We start from the raw sequence: 14698 nt of genomic DNA on the forward strand, positions 1-14698 counted from the left end.
ACAGCTCATGCATGTGCTTTCCAGCATGCCACCTCCCACCCCCCGGGGTAGAAATCAGCCAGACCCTAACTACAAACAGCCCCCAAACTTTATTATAAACAGGCTATGGCTCCGCAGCAAAGGCACAAAGAGGCCAGAGTGGTGCCGGGCAGAGGCCCCAGGCCCTCAGAGTCCGTGTGCAGCTGGGCACAGGGCCCGGTTGAGGCAGGTCTGGCAGCGCGGGCGGAGGGGCAGGCAAGTCTGCTGGCCAAAGCCCACCAGCAGTCCATTGATCTCGCTCCACAGCTCCCTGTGGGGGTGGGAGCCATCAGTGTGGAGGGAGGGTGGGAGGGAGGGGAGCCCGCCCTGCCCCACCCCCACCCTGCACACCTGGGCAGCCACTCCTCCAGTGCCCTGCGGGTCTCCTCCGGGGACTTGGTTGCCTTCTTGGTCCATCTGAGTCGGTTTACGATTCTGTGCACGTGTGTGTCCACTGCTGCTTGGAGACGGGGCAGGGTGAACACGGGGCAGGCTCACCGGGCCAGACTGCCCCATCCCTGCCACGGCTCCCAGTGCGGGTTGGTGGGGGGCTGAGTCTGAAGCCTGAGTCCCCCTACACACCTCCCCAACCCCCGCCGGCTTCTGAGGAGGACCCAGAACTGCGCAGGCCTGAGAGAGAGTCACATGGGCCATCCCTGCTGCTAGGCAGGGGCTGGAGCCAGATCCAGAGGACTTGGGCCTTTTTCCTGGGGTGCAGGCAGCAGTGCCTCCTGGCCCAGGCACGGGCCATGGGTGCCAGGCTGGGTGGCAGCAGCTTGACCTAGTGGGCTGGCATGAAGTCACTGCCCAAAGAGCCAGCACCTGCCACTGCACCATCAGGAACGGAGCGGGGAGCACGGCCAGGCCAGCTGCAGCTGTCGTGCACCCGGCCGCAGCCCCGGCTCCCCCTGGCCGGCCACCCTGGGGCTTGGCCTGGGCACCTGCTCACCGAGGCCCCCTACCCTAGCCAGATGCAGCCCCTGCCTCCTCCTCCTATCGTGTCTGCCGAAGAGAAAGCGAGTTCCTGCACTGGCCCACCTCCCCTGCTGCTGGCTGCCTGGAAAAAGGCTCGGGCCCGCCCCACACAGCGATAACGGGGGCACAGGGAGAGTACGCAGATGGAGAAGCCACACCCTTGGGTCACCACCAAGCCTCAGTTTCTTTCTCTGTAACACGTAGGTGACCGTGCCCTTAAGTTACCCAGAAACCCAGCCCAGGGCCACACCACACTTGTGGGCCAGTCCAGGAGGGCTCCGCACACCTGTGCCTCTAATGGGAGCAACTACTTCCCCTGCTTTGCGGCCCAGCTCGGAGAAGCCAAGTGCCTTGCCCAGGGTCACCCAGCTGGGAGGGCAGAGCTGGGATCGGCTGCTGTATCCCATGGCTCTGGCTCTCTACTCGACGGGGCTTCTTCTCTCAGGAAGTGGGGCCCAACCTCCCTAGGATCTCCCTGCAGGTGGCCTGGCCCACAGACAACCAGATAGGGCAGCATTCCCACACTCCTGCCTGCTGCAATCAGCTGCGGGCGGGGGCCCTTCCCCCACAGACCTGCCAGACCACTCCTAGACACGGGCAGCCGAGGACAGCCGCCCAGATAAGCTCAAGTATCTGCTGAGAGGCTGGCAGCCGCAGGAGCCCAGTGAGGGAGGCTCTGCCCTGGCCCCGCCTGGCCTGGCTCCCGCTTTTCAGGGCTTCTGGGCTCCAACCTCATCAGGTAGCCAGAGCCCTCCTCCTCTGGCGGGCACTGCAGGGAAGGGGTCCCTACCCCAGGGGGCAGGCTTCACAAGCCTCAGAAGCCCTGGGGGGATCCCCACCACCTCTCCTGGCTCCTCTGCATGAGTCCCTGAGAAGCACCACGGTGGGAGCACACAAGCAGGTCATGGGTCAAGCCCTGGTTTCCGGGCTGGCTGGGCCTGCGCTGTGCAGCCTCAGAAGCCCCCACTTGCTGGGCAAAGATCTGAGGAAGCAGTCCCACCCCGACCCAGGGGTCTGTCTCCACTTGGAGCTCCTCCAATGCCAGAATGCAACACAAGGACCCAGGATAGGGATTCCAGAAAGGGCCCCCACAGCCACTTCCTCCTCCCCCCGGGTCCCCATGTCTGCACTGCACCTGCCCCCTCTGCCCACGCTCATTCCAGAGCCTTGTGCTCTGGCCCTCTTCCCCAGCTCGCAGATGCTGTTCCTTCTGCCTGCAATGCACTTCCTCCTCTTGGCCTGGCCAGCCCACCTCACCCTTCAGCTCTTGGCTGAATTATCACCTCCTCAGGAAGTCCTCCCAAATGCCCCAGACCAGGCCAACTCCAAAGGTGCCCTGCATGCCCCCATCAGTGTTTCTACCCCAGTGTCTCTCTCCCTCATGCAGCACAGACCCGAGTCCATCTAGGGCCTCTCCCAGAGGCCAGCACGCTATAGGAGCTCCTCAGCAAACAGGAACTCCTCCTGCTAGTACCCATCTCTGGGTGGGGTGGGCCTAGCTCTGGGCTGGGAATACCTTTCTGACCCTTCGGGCTGAGTTGTGAATGAGGAGACCTGAGCTGGGGTCACTGGTCACAAGGATGTGGGGAACCTCAATGGCAGCCAGCAAGCCTGGAGCCAGCCACTCCTGCCTCATGGGCGCATGCCACTCACCAATGCCTGACACAGTGCCCCAGGCCACTGCCATGGCCAAGTGCGCCATCTTGGGCCCGACGCCTGGCAGCGCCACCAGCTCTGCCAAGGAGGCTGGGATGTCCCCATCATAGCGCTGCTGCAGGATAGCACTGGTCTGCTTGATGTACTTCACCTTGTTCTGAAAGATTGGGGGGGGTCAGCGCTGGAGGTCAGGAGTATAGCCCGACCTGGGAAGACGAGGCCCAGAGGAAACCCACAGGTGCCCAGAGCTACCCGCCAGCTGTCCAGGACACACTCAGAGGCACCTGCTTGCCTCTGTCCCCCAAGTAGGCGGGAAAAAGCCAAGGGCAGGAGAGCCCAAGGAAGGCCCAATGCAGGCCTAGACCCTGCCTCCCACTTGCCTGGGGCCAATGACAAGTGCATGGGGTCCGGCTTGAGTCTCCCTGCCCCATCATTCCCTGCCAGAGACCAGGCAGGCTAAGCAGGACCAGTTAAGCCAGAAGCTGGGCTCAACAGCACCTGGGCCTTCAGGAAGGAAGGCTGGAGCCTGGGGCTCCCCCTCCAGCCGCCAGGCCAGCCGGGCGGTTCCCATCCTGTGCCTGAGTGGACAGGGCTATTTAAAACCCATTTGATGAACTGCAGCCCAGGCCAGTGCCAAGGGGAAGTAGCCCCACCCACCCGGCTGCCTTCAACAGACCCGCCCACCCGCCACCCTGTACTCTGTGGCCTGTTGGGGCTCCAGAGGGGAGGGGTTGTGCACTCCAGGGAGGCTTGGAGTAGACAAAGGGATAGATGGGTGGGCAGCCTTAGTGAGGAAGAGAAGGGCCAGGCGTCTGGGAAGGGAGGTGGAGGAAGGAAGGGGTGGGCTGCAAACAGGAAAGGCCAAGGAGCTCCAGTGCCTGGACTTGAGGCCCCATGGCCAGGCCCCCTGTGGGCTGGTCAGAGTGGCAGGGGCGGGGCGGTGCTCCAGTGGGAACTCATAGCCAGGCCCCCATAGCCAGGCCCCCATGGCCAGGGATGCCCGCCCCGGCCTCCCACACCCCACAGCCCACTCAGTCTGACATCTTCCGCAGGCCAGTGGCACCCCCAGCCCCACTCGCCAAGGGCTGGGCTCACCCTCCAGAAGCCCACAGGATAGATGAGCGTGCCCAGCGTGCTGTCATCCGTCTGCAGGATGCTGTCCACCGTCAGGCCCCGGGCCCGCAGCCGCTGCATGGCGCCTGCTGTCACCTGGTCCTTGGTCTGGCTGGAGAGCATCAGTGACAGCAGCACCTGGTACCTCCGCACCTGCTTGCACAGTGACAGGCACCAGGGTGGGGGCGGGTCCTGGGTGCTTAGCCCAGCCAAGCCCTTTACTCATCTGCACGTGTCACCCCAGGCAGTGTATGGGATATCTGCCTCCTATCCGCCTGGGCCAAGGGTGTGTGTGTGGTGCATTTTCCACTTATGAGGAAAATAACAGCACCTGCTTTGCAAGATCACTGTGAGGCTTAAAGAATTATTACTGCATTCAGAATTGCACCCGGCACGACGTCAGTGCTCAACAGCCCTTGGTTGCTCTTGTTATTGTTACTGCTTTGCAAAGGATGCTGCTGCCCATTTTACAGACAAGCAAACTGAGGCCTGTCACCGGGTAGCAGAGCTGGGATTGGAATCAGGTTAGTCTTAGGACCAGGCTCTGGGCCAGTGAAGTGTAAGGAACTCCCTCTCTCTCTCAGCAAACGTTACTGAACACCCATGATGTGCCAGCTGTCCCCTGCTAAAGGCCTGAGAGGAAGCAAGTGTCTTGTCCAGAAGGGGGTCACCGGCAGATGGGTGCCTGCCTGCCTACCTTCGGGGGTGCACTGAGGTCATAGCAGTGCTCAGCCCCCAGCTGGTCCACGGGTGCGTCCTTTCCACTCCTCATGGTCCGGATGTTCTCCAGCTGCCGCCGCCAGTCCTGAGGCTCCCAGGTTGGTGACTGGAGATGCTCGGCCCCCTCTCCTTTCTCACCTTCTGAGGCCTCGTATGCCACATTCAGTCTTGGAGCCTTCCGCTGACGCTTCACAGGGCTGTAGCTTTTCCTACCTTCTGCAAAAAGTACCACTTGGTCCCTTCAGTGAGGGCTAAAGGTAAGGAAAAGGTGTGGGTGCTGCCCTACCTGCTATCTTATCCTACATCATTTATTCAACAACCACCCATCACCTACTACAACTGCGGGTGCTCTGGCCTCTGCAGCATGTGCTACAGGCCAGGTCAGCCTTCCTTATGCTGTTGGCCCTCTGACCAAATCCACTTTAGCACATGACGACTCTAAGTAACAGCCTCCACCATGGTGCCCCCAATCTAGTCTCGACACTGTCAGAGAGAACTTTCTAAAATCTGAATTGAGTTGTGTCACTTCCTGTTTAAGACTCCAAACTCTGTTCTGGCATCAGAGCTCCTGCCTACCTGGCTGGCATTATCGCGTGCCTGTCCCCCACTGCCATGCTTCTGCCCAGTGTGTCATCTTGTCTGGACTACCCCTGGGGTCTTTGGGTGTCTGTGGGAATCCTCCTCTGGACAATCCTGCAGACGTCCAGGCAGGACAAGTGGCAGGGGTCCTGTCGTTCTCACCCACCGCTGAATCTCAAATTAGGTCCTTAATAAGGATGTATGTAGGTCCCTAATAACGACGTAAACGTAAGGAAAGCCACGCCGTTTCCCATTTTCTCTCAGAGGCACCCTCTAGCAGGGGGAGAAAACTTCTGGCTGGGAGAGTCCTTGGCACCGGGCCTCTGAGCTGGAAGCAGCTAGGAGGACAGGGCCGGTTTGCCTCGCAATCAGCCTGGCACAAGTGGAGTACCCTAGGGCATGCTAGTGGGACCGGGGGAACTTTCTTGAACAGGACGAAGGTGGGGGAGGTGGGAACGCCTGAACCCAGCCCCTGTCTCCTGGGAAAGAGCTTACGGCGGGAACTCAGGGCCCCAGCCCCCAGTCCCTTGCAGGCCCCCACCCCGCCTCTCTTCCTGTGACCCCGCGCGGGCGCGGCGCTACCTGCAGCCGCCTCTTCTCTCCGGAGCGGCGCTGGCTTCTCCCTACGCCCCTGCTGACCGGCCCTGGGTCCCCGGCTCCGGCTGCGGGTCACCATCCTCACGCCCACCGCATTCATGCCGGATTCCTGCGGACTACACATCCCGGCGGCCCCCGGGACTCCGTCACGTGACTAGCACTCGCCCATCCTTTCCTCCAGAGGGCGGCCCTCGGCGCCCTCCCGCTGCCGGAAGTGCCGGTCGCCCTTCCGGCGGCGGCTTGTGGCGGGGCGGGGTGTGCTCGGTTCTCGGCGCCGGGATTGCCTCGCGCGCTGCGGGCGGGGGGAGTGGTGAGTGGTTCGAGGCGTTCTGACCGCCGACTCCGACGGGGCAGCGGGGGAGGCTGCCTCTCCAGGCCTGCTCGGCACTGAGGCCGTGGGGGCGGACCCCCGCAGTGTCAGGCCCGGCTCTCGGGCGCGCCCACCGCAGCCTGACTCTGGAGCTCCAAGCATTCCTTGGTTTTAAGTCATGGCGGGTGCGAGGGGGTCCCTGCTCCCGGCGTCCCCCGACAGTCCTCCTCCACACGGGGAGAAGAGAGATGGCAAATGTCAGGGCTCCCTGGACCCCGCGGCGGCCGCCCCCTGGCCCCAGTTCCCCTCCCTCACTCCATGCACTGAGGCGGGCGGACGGCCTGGCATTTTCCGGGTTTATTTCTGGCCGGGACCGCGCCTGGCTGTGGTGGAGTTCTCTCAGGGGCTGTGGGAGGGAAGAAAGGTCGTGCCCACCGGAGACCTAGGGTTCGCGGGCGGCCGGTGGTCCGCGCCGGGGCAGGTGGGTGGAGCCGTCCCTGAGATCTCTGCCTGATTGTCGGCACAGAGGAGTCCTCTGATGCGTCCCTGCCCAGCATGGCCAAGCCAGCAAGCAAAGATTCAGGCTTGAAGGAGAAGTTCAAGATTCTATTGGGACTGGGAACTCCAAGGCCAAATCCCAGGTCTGCAGAGGGCAAACAGACGGAGTTTATCATCACGGCGGAAATCCTGAGAGTGAGTGAGCTGCCTGGGTCTTCTCTGCTAGCTTAGTGGGAGGTGCAGGGAAGGCTGAGTTTGGTCTGTCACCAGGTTCTGTGGGAGATGGGCTGCTGGTGACCGTCTGTGGGGCTGCTGTCCCCAGTACCATGGTGACATATGTGTCTTTTCTCTGGAAATTCAGGAAGTCAGGATCTTGGCGACTTGGTCCACCACACTTGAGTTAGTATTCAGATGTTGATGCAAGAAAACCTATTTTAGACGGCCTAAAGGCCATGGTCTCCACAGGTGATTAGGGTTATGGCCAGGGGTAACTGGTAATGTGTGAGTTCCTGGGAGAAGTAAGGCTTCACTTTTTTGTCTGTGTTGGAATCTCACAGACGTGCCTACTCAGTGCTTTACCCATAAATAATGTTGAATGTTTGCACTTGTAAAGTTTCCCGTTCGGAAACAACCAAAATGCTCGTCAACTGGTGAAGATTTAAACAAAATGTGATGCCTTCATACGACAGAGTAGTGTTTGCCAAAAAGAGGAATGAAGCACTGATAACATGCAACAGCATGGATGAACCTTGAAAACATTATACTAAGCGAAAGAAGCCAATCACAAAAGCCTGCATAACGTATGATTCCATATATATGAAATGTCCAGAATCAGCAAATCCATAGAGACAAAATAGATTAGCCTTTGCCAGGGCCTGGGGGGAGGAGGGAATGGGGAGTGAAGCTTCTTTTTGAGGTGATGAAAATGTTCTGGAATTAGTGGACCTGGTTGCAAGCACTGTGAATATGGTAAAAACTGGATTACACAGTTTAAAGTCGTTACAGTGGTGAATTTTATCATATGTGAATTTTATTTCAATAAAAAAGTGCAGCTATGGAAAAAAAAAAAGTCTGTTCTTACTCCCCTAAGGTGGACTAGTCAACTCTGGTGATTCTTGGTTTCAGAAGGTTCTGCTGTGGGTCTCCAGCATGGGAAAGGCAGGGCAGTTCCTAGAGTGCTCTGTGATTGGCAGGTAAGGAAACCTGGTGTCTGAGCACTGGCCTTTCCTTCTTTCATCTCTCCAGGAGCTGAGTGTTGAATGTGGCCTCAACAATCGCATCCGGGTGATAGGGCAGATCTGTGAGGTTGCCAAAACGAAGAAATTTGAAGAGGTAGGTGTGTCTCGGTTGGGTGCCTGGAGAGACTCATGTGAGCTGCATTAAAGCCTGATTTGGATCTTTTTAGGAGCAGGGTTGACAGCTGACTTCACTAATGAACTGATATGCACCATTTGAGGGAAATTTAGTCTTCATCTTAGCGATGAGGAAGCTTCTGGAAATGTCCTGAGCATAACCCTGAGAGGCCAGTCACATGTGGAGATGGGGAGCAAGGGGGTTAGGCTCTTTTAGCAGATCCAAAAGCGGTTTTGTGGTGGCTTACAGAAACGCACGCTCACTTGTCCTCTCACGTTACAGATTCGCAGGAAGGAAAAATAGGGGAATGTCGGGAGAGCGTGTGGTTTCACAGAGAACAAGCCCAGGCATACCAGTCTCTGTCTTTCTGGGAGAGATGTTTGGGTGGTATTAAGCAGCCTCACAGACGTAGGAGTATTTATTTTGGGCAAATACTTCCAGGCTGTCTCCTGATGTTCTGTGGACAGAGTGGGAAGCTGCCTGCCGTTAGAGTTCCTCAGGGGCTCTGCTCTCGCCTCAACCCACTTTTGTGTGAGTGACACAGGAGGAGACATGGGTCTCATACCTGGCGGGTTCAGATTTGCTCAAGGGGAGAGGGACCACTACGTCCTCTGCAGGTCATCTGAAACGTGCAGGCTGCACATGACCAGGGATAAATGTGAGAATAGGTATCTATGTTCTTAAAGTTATCTGTGTACAATAAGTACGGAAAGGGGAGCCATGTCAGAGCTGCCGTCGAGTGAATAGACAGATAGGCCTAAGAGGCTGGAGTAGTCCACGGGCTCAGTGTCTGTGCTCTTGTGGCTTAGGTTGCATCAATAGGAGTATTGTGAATGGGACAAAGGAAGTAAAACTTGCAGTGTATTCCAGTGTATGACCGAATAATGTTGGTCAGACAACATTGAAAAGACATTTTAGTTCCCCTCTTAAGAGGATTGAGCCCAGGAAAGGGTGAGTGGCCTGGAAACTCTGGCTGGAGGGAGTCAGGGATGGTTAACGTGGAGAAGGGAAGCTGACACAAGAGAGACTGATTCTGGGAGCTGAGGGGAAAGCACCCAGCAGCTCCCTCGTGGGCTGGGTGGACTTAGGAGGCAGATTCCAGAAGCCTGGACAGAGTTCTTTTTTTTTAAAGGTTAGCTATTTGAATTTACTTATTTATTTATTTATTTTTGGCTGTGTTGGGTCTTCGTTTCTGTGCGAGGGCTTTCTCTAGTTGCGGCGAGCAGGGGCCACTCTTCATCGCGGTGCGCGGGCCTCTCACTGTCGCGGACTCTCTTGTTGCGGAGCACAGGCTCCAGACACGCAGGCTCAGTAGTTGTGGCTCACGGGCCTAGTTGCTTCGTGGCATGTGGGATCTTCCCAGACCAGGGCTCGAACCCGTGTCCCCTGCACTGGCAGGCAGATTCTCAACCACTGTGCCACCAGGGAAGCCCCTGGACAGAGTTCTTAGTGAGTCAAGCCAGGCAGCAGAGGCAGGGTTGGGGTGGGGTACTGAGTGGCCCGAAGCTGGTTTGTTTACACAGGGGAGATCCAGAGCATGGGATTTCTGGGTCAGGCTGCAGGCCTGGGGACCGCTGTGGTACTTCTGGTTCTGAGACTCTTCCAGTGGCTTTTCCCATGGAGCCTGAGCAAGCTCTCAGAGACTCCCTGCTGATCTCTGGGGGCAGCCAGGACGGCCTCCCTGGCCTTCCTGCTTTCCTCCCTCCCCTCAGACTATGGCCTGGTGAGGGTTAAAGGGACCTGTGAGGGTTCGAAGTAGCTTGGAGCTGTGCCCCTTGTCAGGCTCGTGGTCGCTGTGGGCTGTGACAGGTACATGAGGGCTTTAGAGGAGTGAGTTCTAAGTCAAAAGACCATGTTGTTCTGCTCTGTCCTTTGCTCATGGAACTGTCCCTCAAGTTGAGGGGCCAGCACACCAATCCCTGTCCCTTCTTTGCCGGGCAGCACGCGGTGGAAGCACTCTGGAAGGCCGTCTCGGACTTGCTGCAGCCAGAGCGGCCGCCAGAGGCCCGGCACGCGGTGCTGGCTCTCCTGAAGGCCATCGTGCAGGGACAGGTAAGGGTGGCCGCTCTGTGCCTGGGGGGAGCTGGGGCGGGCCACGTGTTGACTGCTCCCGTGGGCCACGCTTGGACTCTCGTCTTTGGCGAGAACACCAGGCACAGGTTCGCTGGTTCCCAGGGGCCTTGCAGCTGGACTGCCCGAGTGGGCGTGCTGGTGTCACCTCTAGTATCTGGGCAAGTCACTGGAGCCCCCTGAGCCTCCACTTCCTCTCCTCTAAAGTGGGGATGCTTGTCATTCCCTTTTTTCTGGGACGTTTTGGGGAGTAAATGAGGCAGTTCACCCAAAATGATGAGAATGGTTCCTCGCACGAGTGAGCTGTTGTTTTCTTGCTCTCACTGACTTCCTGCCCCTCACCGTGGGCTCCTGCCCCTTGGTCACCATGCTCCCGCCATGCTGGAACACCCAGGCCACCTCTCGCCATTCCTGCTTGGAAGGTTTCCTCTCCTCCTGGCCTGTTTCCTCTACGCCTTCACACCCCGCTGCTCAGAGAAGTCCCCACTCTCAGCTTGGTTAGGTGGCTATCATCATTCCGTGAGCATCCCTCGAGGGTGGGTGCATTGGCTCCTGCTGTGTGCCCAGACCTGGGCGCATAGTAGGTGCTCCACACACACACTGGTCAAACGATGACCAGGGCGCCTGATCCCCTACCCAGTTAGTCCCTCACAGCCGCTTCCTCTGGGAGGGAGAAAGGGCCCCAGGGTTGGGAGTCTTGGAGCCCACGGCACTTCTTGGACTTCTCACAGCTGCTTGAGAAACCCAGGGGGATCCTGGCAGGACTGCTGACCCGATGGTTTTGTCTTCAGGGGGACCGCTTGGGCGTTCTCAGGGCCCTCTTCTTTAAGGTCATCAAGGATTACCCCTCTAACGAAGACCTCCACGAGAGACTGGAAGTTTTCAAGGCCCTCACGGACAATGGGAGACACATCACCTACTTGGAAGAAGAGCTGGGTGGGTGCCACGTTGGGTGTGAGGTTTCTCTGGCCTTGGTGATGAAATTTAATCTGGGATGCAGGAGGGCCTGTCGGGCCCAGAGGGAGTGCTGCAGTTCACAGGGGTGGCCTGCAGAGGGCGCTGCAACACACTGGTCTGCTTATCTCTGTGCAACCAGGATCAGCCGACCGAATCTCCCCGGGAGCTTGTTAAAAATGCAGAGTCTGGGCTTTACTCCAGACAGGCTGGCTCTGAATCCCTGGGGACTGGGGCCTAGATGTGCCTTTTAGGCGGGCAGGAGGTGGTCTGCATTTTGCTGTGGGGAGAGCGTGCTGCTGACCCAGGCCTCAGGCTGGGTCTTATCCAGAGTGCCCTGAGGTTTTTGGGGGGCTGGGGCCGCCTCGCTGCGTCTTCCTCCTTGCCCTTTTCATGCCCGGTCTGGCCTCCTAGCCCTTTCCTTTGGTGGCCATCCTCCCTGTCATCCTTATGGTGTGAGGTTTCCATGAGTCTTGAGATTTCTTGTCACTGCTGTGGGGAGAAGAGGAAGGCAGAGGAAGAAGTAAATCTGACTTGGGCCTTGCTGTTCTGTCAGAAACGGGCCTCAGCTGTTGGTCCACCTCCAGGACAGGTGCTGACAGTGAGGATGTGGTTAGCTTTTCTGTCCAAGTTTATGTGTCTAGCAACCAAGCGTTGCTTGTGTCTCCTTTGAGAGATTCTCTGTGGGGATGGGGGCCTCCTAGACACTCGCCCCGTGCTTGCACCCCCAGTATCGGGGTCAGGGCTCTGAGCATCAAATGCACAAACGCTGCCCCTGCCTCAGCTCAGACCCCTTCATGCATCCTGGGAGCTGGTGAATTCCAGAGTCCATGACATGCTGACCTGCTCGGGCTCCAGCTGAGCCTCCATCGGCCCCGTGCTGGCCTGCCTTTCATTCCGTGGGGACCAATGATGCTGTTTCCAGCAGTGAATGGGATGGGGACTCATTTTCCTGGGGAAGAGGTGAGTAGGAAGGATGTTGCTCTCCTCTTTTTCTCCCCTAGCTGAGTTTGTCCTGCAGTGGATGGACATCGGCCTGTCCTCAGAATTCCTTCTGGTGCTTGTGAATCTGGTCAAATTCAACAGCTGTTACCTTGATGAATACATCGCATCCATGGTCCAGTAAGAAAAACATGTGATCAGTAACATGCACTGATCACAGTGCTGCTGTCTTATGTCTGCAGTTCAGCTCTGTAGGGTGAATAAAGCTGTTAAAACCATCAAATAAATGGAGATGTTGGAAGTGGCCAAAGCCACCTTCCACATAATGTTTGTAGCAGATGTGTGATATTACTTGATGTTTTGTTTATTGTTACTTGTTATTTGTTCAAAACACTCTGTGAAACCCTGCGGGCAGAGGGTTGGTCTTGGTGCTGTACACTCAGCACTGAGCAGTGGTTGGGTGAGGGGAGCCCTGAGGGAGGATGAGCCACTTTTTTAACTGACTTTGTAGAGGAACCAGGAAGTAAAACGGAGCCACCCAGCCTCTGGGAAGTGTCCTCTCACCTGACTTTGTGTTTCCTCCCACAGCATGATCTGCCTGCTGTGCGTCCAGACCGTGTCCTCCGTGGACATAGAGGTCAGTAGCTGCCCCCGTCCAGGGACAGTCCCTTTCACCGTCCTTCTGGGCAGGCCGGGTGGCATAGCAAGTGAGACCCCAGGCCCTGGGGTCAAGCCTTGTGCTGCCCCTCACTGGCTGTGTGGCCTCGGGCAAGCTGCTTGACCTCTCTGAGCCTCAGGACTCTCTCCTGTAAGTAAGGGCGGTTGGATGACTTCCGTTGTGGGGTTATAGTTCATGATGGGATAACCCACCGTGACTGGGATGTAAAAGTGCCTCCCAGATGCTTGCTCACTCTGTGGTTCCCAGGAAGGCTGCTTTGACAGAGGGGAGGGGCAGTCATTGCTGACCAAAGGATGGTCAGTGGAGGAAGCTGAGGGTGTCACTTCCCTGTGAGCAGGAGGCAGGGCTGGCCTGACTTTCTCCGCCCCACCAGGTCTCTCTGCAGGTGCTGGATGCCGTGGTCTGCTACAACTGCCTGCCGGCCGAGAGCCTCCCCCTGTTCATCGTCACCCTCTGCCGCACCATCAATGTCAAGGAGCTCTGTGAGCCTTGCTGGAAGGTAGGGGTCTAAACTCTCATCCTGCAGAGTTCTTGCCCGGATGAAGTGATAAGCCAGGCTTATGGACAGGACAAGGGCCATCTTGTCCTCAATGAATGGCCATCTTATTCTCAGAGCGGCCAGACAGTGGCCTGTTGAGGGGAAGCCAGTGGCATTTTCCCAGTGGCTGAGCTGAGGTCAGTGTTTTGGTGGCATTTTGAGAACTCGGCTGCCCCTGTTCCGGAGGAGACGGTGGAGAGCAGCTGGACGTGGAGGGCTTCAGAGCGGTGGCCGTGCGAGGCCCCAGGCTCGTGTTTGCCAGTCTAACAACGGTGCATCTTGCTTCCCAGCTGATGCGCAATCTCCTGGGCACCCACCTGGGCCACAGTGCCATCTACCATATGTGCCGCATCATGGAGGACAGGTGAGTGCGGGTGGCCCAGCCGGCGTGGGTGAGGGTGGCTTGGCGGCCACAGAGCCTCCTCAAGGAGGCTCCCTGTGTGGGCTCTATGCCTCGGCACAGGCTGACGCGGAGCTTTCTGTTCTGGTGGGGAGGCTGCTCCAGAAGTGAGCCCTGATCTAGGGCTCACGTCTTATGCTACTGGTCGCCTGTCCTCTCCTCCTCCTGCCAGTAAAGTCAGAACATGCAAAACTGAGCTCTTGACCTCCCTCCCACACGCGGACCTCCTCCAGTGGGCTGCCTCACCACTTACTTGTCACGAGGCCCTGCCTCACCTCCCACAGCCAGACTGTCTCAGGTGGTGTTGCTTCTGCTCCTGAGATGGCTCGTCTGTCCACTCCCGGGCCCCACCCCCTCAGCTCTCACCTCCTCACTGCTCTCCGGCACCCGCTCTTGGCCTCCCGAAGTCCATTCCTCCACACAGCAGCCACACATAGTTTTTCCAGCACAGATCTGACTGTGTCACTTTTTGCTTGAAGCCACAATGGCTCCTAGTGCTCTCAGGATAAAAACCAAATGGCAAGGCCTGGATGGTCCAGCCCTGCTCAGCCTGTGAGCTTCTCGTTCCCGCCATTGTTGCCTTTCTGCCACCCACCCAGGGCCTTTGCACATACCTTTCATCTTGCTGAAATGTCCTTCCACCTGGGTTGAGTTTCCCTGCGTGTCCTTGACATTGTAGTGTTGTGGTTAGATTCCCTGATCGCCCTGAGCAGGTCTGCTCTCGTATCCCATGGCTTTCCTTCTTAGCTGTAATCTGAGTTGGAACCTTGGTGTTTATTTACGTGATCTTTTGGTTCACACCTGTGTCTCCTAGGCTGTCAGCACCATGATGCTGAGGGCTGTTGAGCGAATGCGTGAATGAATCACACAGTTGCTGCTGGCCCCCGTGTCCCCTGCCCAGCCCACTTCCCCAGCTTTGCTTCTGCCTCATGAGTGTAGGGACCTCCGGGGAGGCTGCTAGGAGCCTGGGCAGATGCTGGGCTGGGCCCTGCTTATATCCCGTCTTCCCGGGGAACGCTTTCAGAGCCTACATGGAAGACGCCCCACTGCTGAGAGGAGCTGTGTTCTTTGTTGGCATGGCTCTCTGGGGAGCCCACCGTCTCTACTCTCTAAAGAACTCCCCAACATCTGTGTTGCCATCATTTTATGAGGTAACTTGGCTTCTGTACCGCAGTGAGCTGGCGAGGGCGGGAAAGCTCACCTCATCCCCACCCAGTGGGAACAGGCCTGTCAGACGGGGAGTCTGCTGCAGGGGCAGGAGGTGGGGGGGGGGGCGCGGGGGGAACGTGTGTAGTC

At 57.9% G+C, this 14698-nt stretch overlaps 2 protein-coding genes across 7 annotated transcripts in view; one reads left to right on the top strand and one right to left on the bottom strand.

Moving 5' to 3' along the window:
* Positions 1-70: 70 nt before the first annotated feature.
* On the bottom strand, positions 71-5826 carry NTHL1 (nth like DNA glycosylase 1). Of its 2 annotated transcripts, none has more exons than XM_068524708.1 (6): positions 5644-5826; positions 4460-4695; positions 3745-3915; positions 2647-2806; positions 370-475; positions 71-289 (listed from the first exon to the last, which is right to left on the bottom strand). In XM_068524708.1, exons 1-6 carry the CDS (start codon positions 5780-5782, stop codon positions 166-168), a joined length of 936 nt encoding a protein of 311 aa, XP_068380809.1. In that variant the 5' UTR covers positions 5783-5826; the 3' UTR covers positions 71-165. The 2 variants fall into 2 exon arrangements, with proteins under 2 accessions (XP_068380809.1, XP_068380808.1); XM_068524707.1 differs by having other exon boundaries at positions 4460-4698; positions 5644-5823.
* A 63-nt stretch (positions 5827-5889) lies between these two features.
* TSC2 (TSC complex subunit 2) overlaps positions 5890-14698 on the top strand; it is a 38163-nt gene continuing 29354 nt past the window's right edge. For all 5 annotated transcript variants that reach the window (XM_068525123.1, XM_068525124.1, XM_068525125.1 and 2 more), the window contains exons 1-10: positions 5890-5968; positions 6495-6661; positions 7712-7798; positions 9761-9871; positions 10681-10825; positions 11848-11965; positions 12374-12422; positions 12838-12963; positions 13293-13366; positions 14427-14553. In XM_068525123.1, the coding sequence (XP_068381224.1) occupies positions 6524-6661; positions 7712-7798; positions 9761-9871; positions 10681-10825; positions 11848-11965; positions 12374-12422; positions 12838-12963; positions 13293-13366; positions 14427-14553 (975 nt within the window). In that variant the 5' untranslated portion in view covers positions 5890-5968; positions 6495-6523. The remainder of the gene's footprint in view (positions 5969-6494; positions 6662-7711; positions 7799-9760; positions 9872-10680; positions 10826-11847; positions 11966-12373; positions 12423-12837; positions 12964-13292; positions 13367-14426; positions 14554-14698) is intronic.

The sequence above is a fragment of the Eschrichtius robustus genome, chromosome 16 (assembly GCF_028021215.1).
Source record: "Eschrichtius robustus isolate mEscRob2 chromosome 16, mEscRob2.pri, whole genome shotgun sequence".
Taxonomy (NCBI): Eukaryota; Metazoa; Chordata; class Mammalia; order Artiodactyla; family Eschrichtiidae; genus Eschrichtius; species Eschrichtius robustus.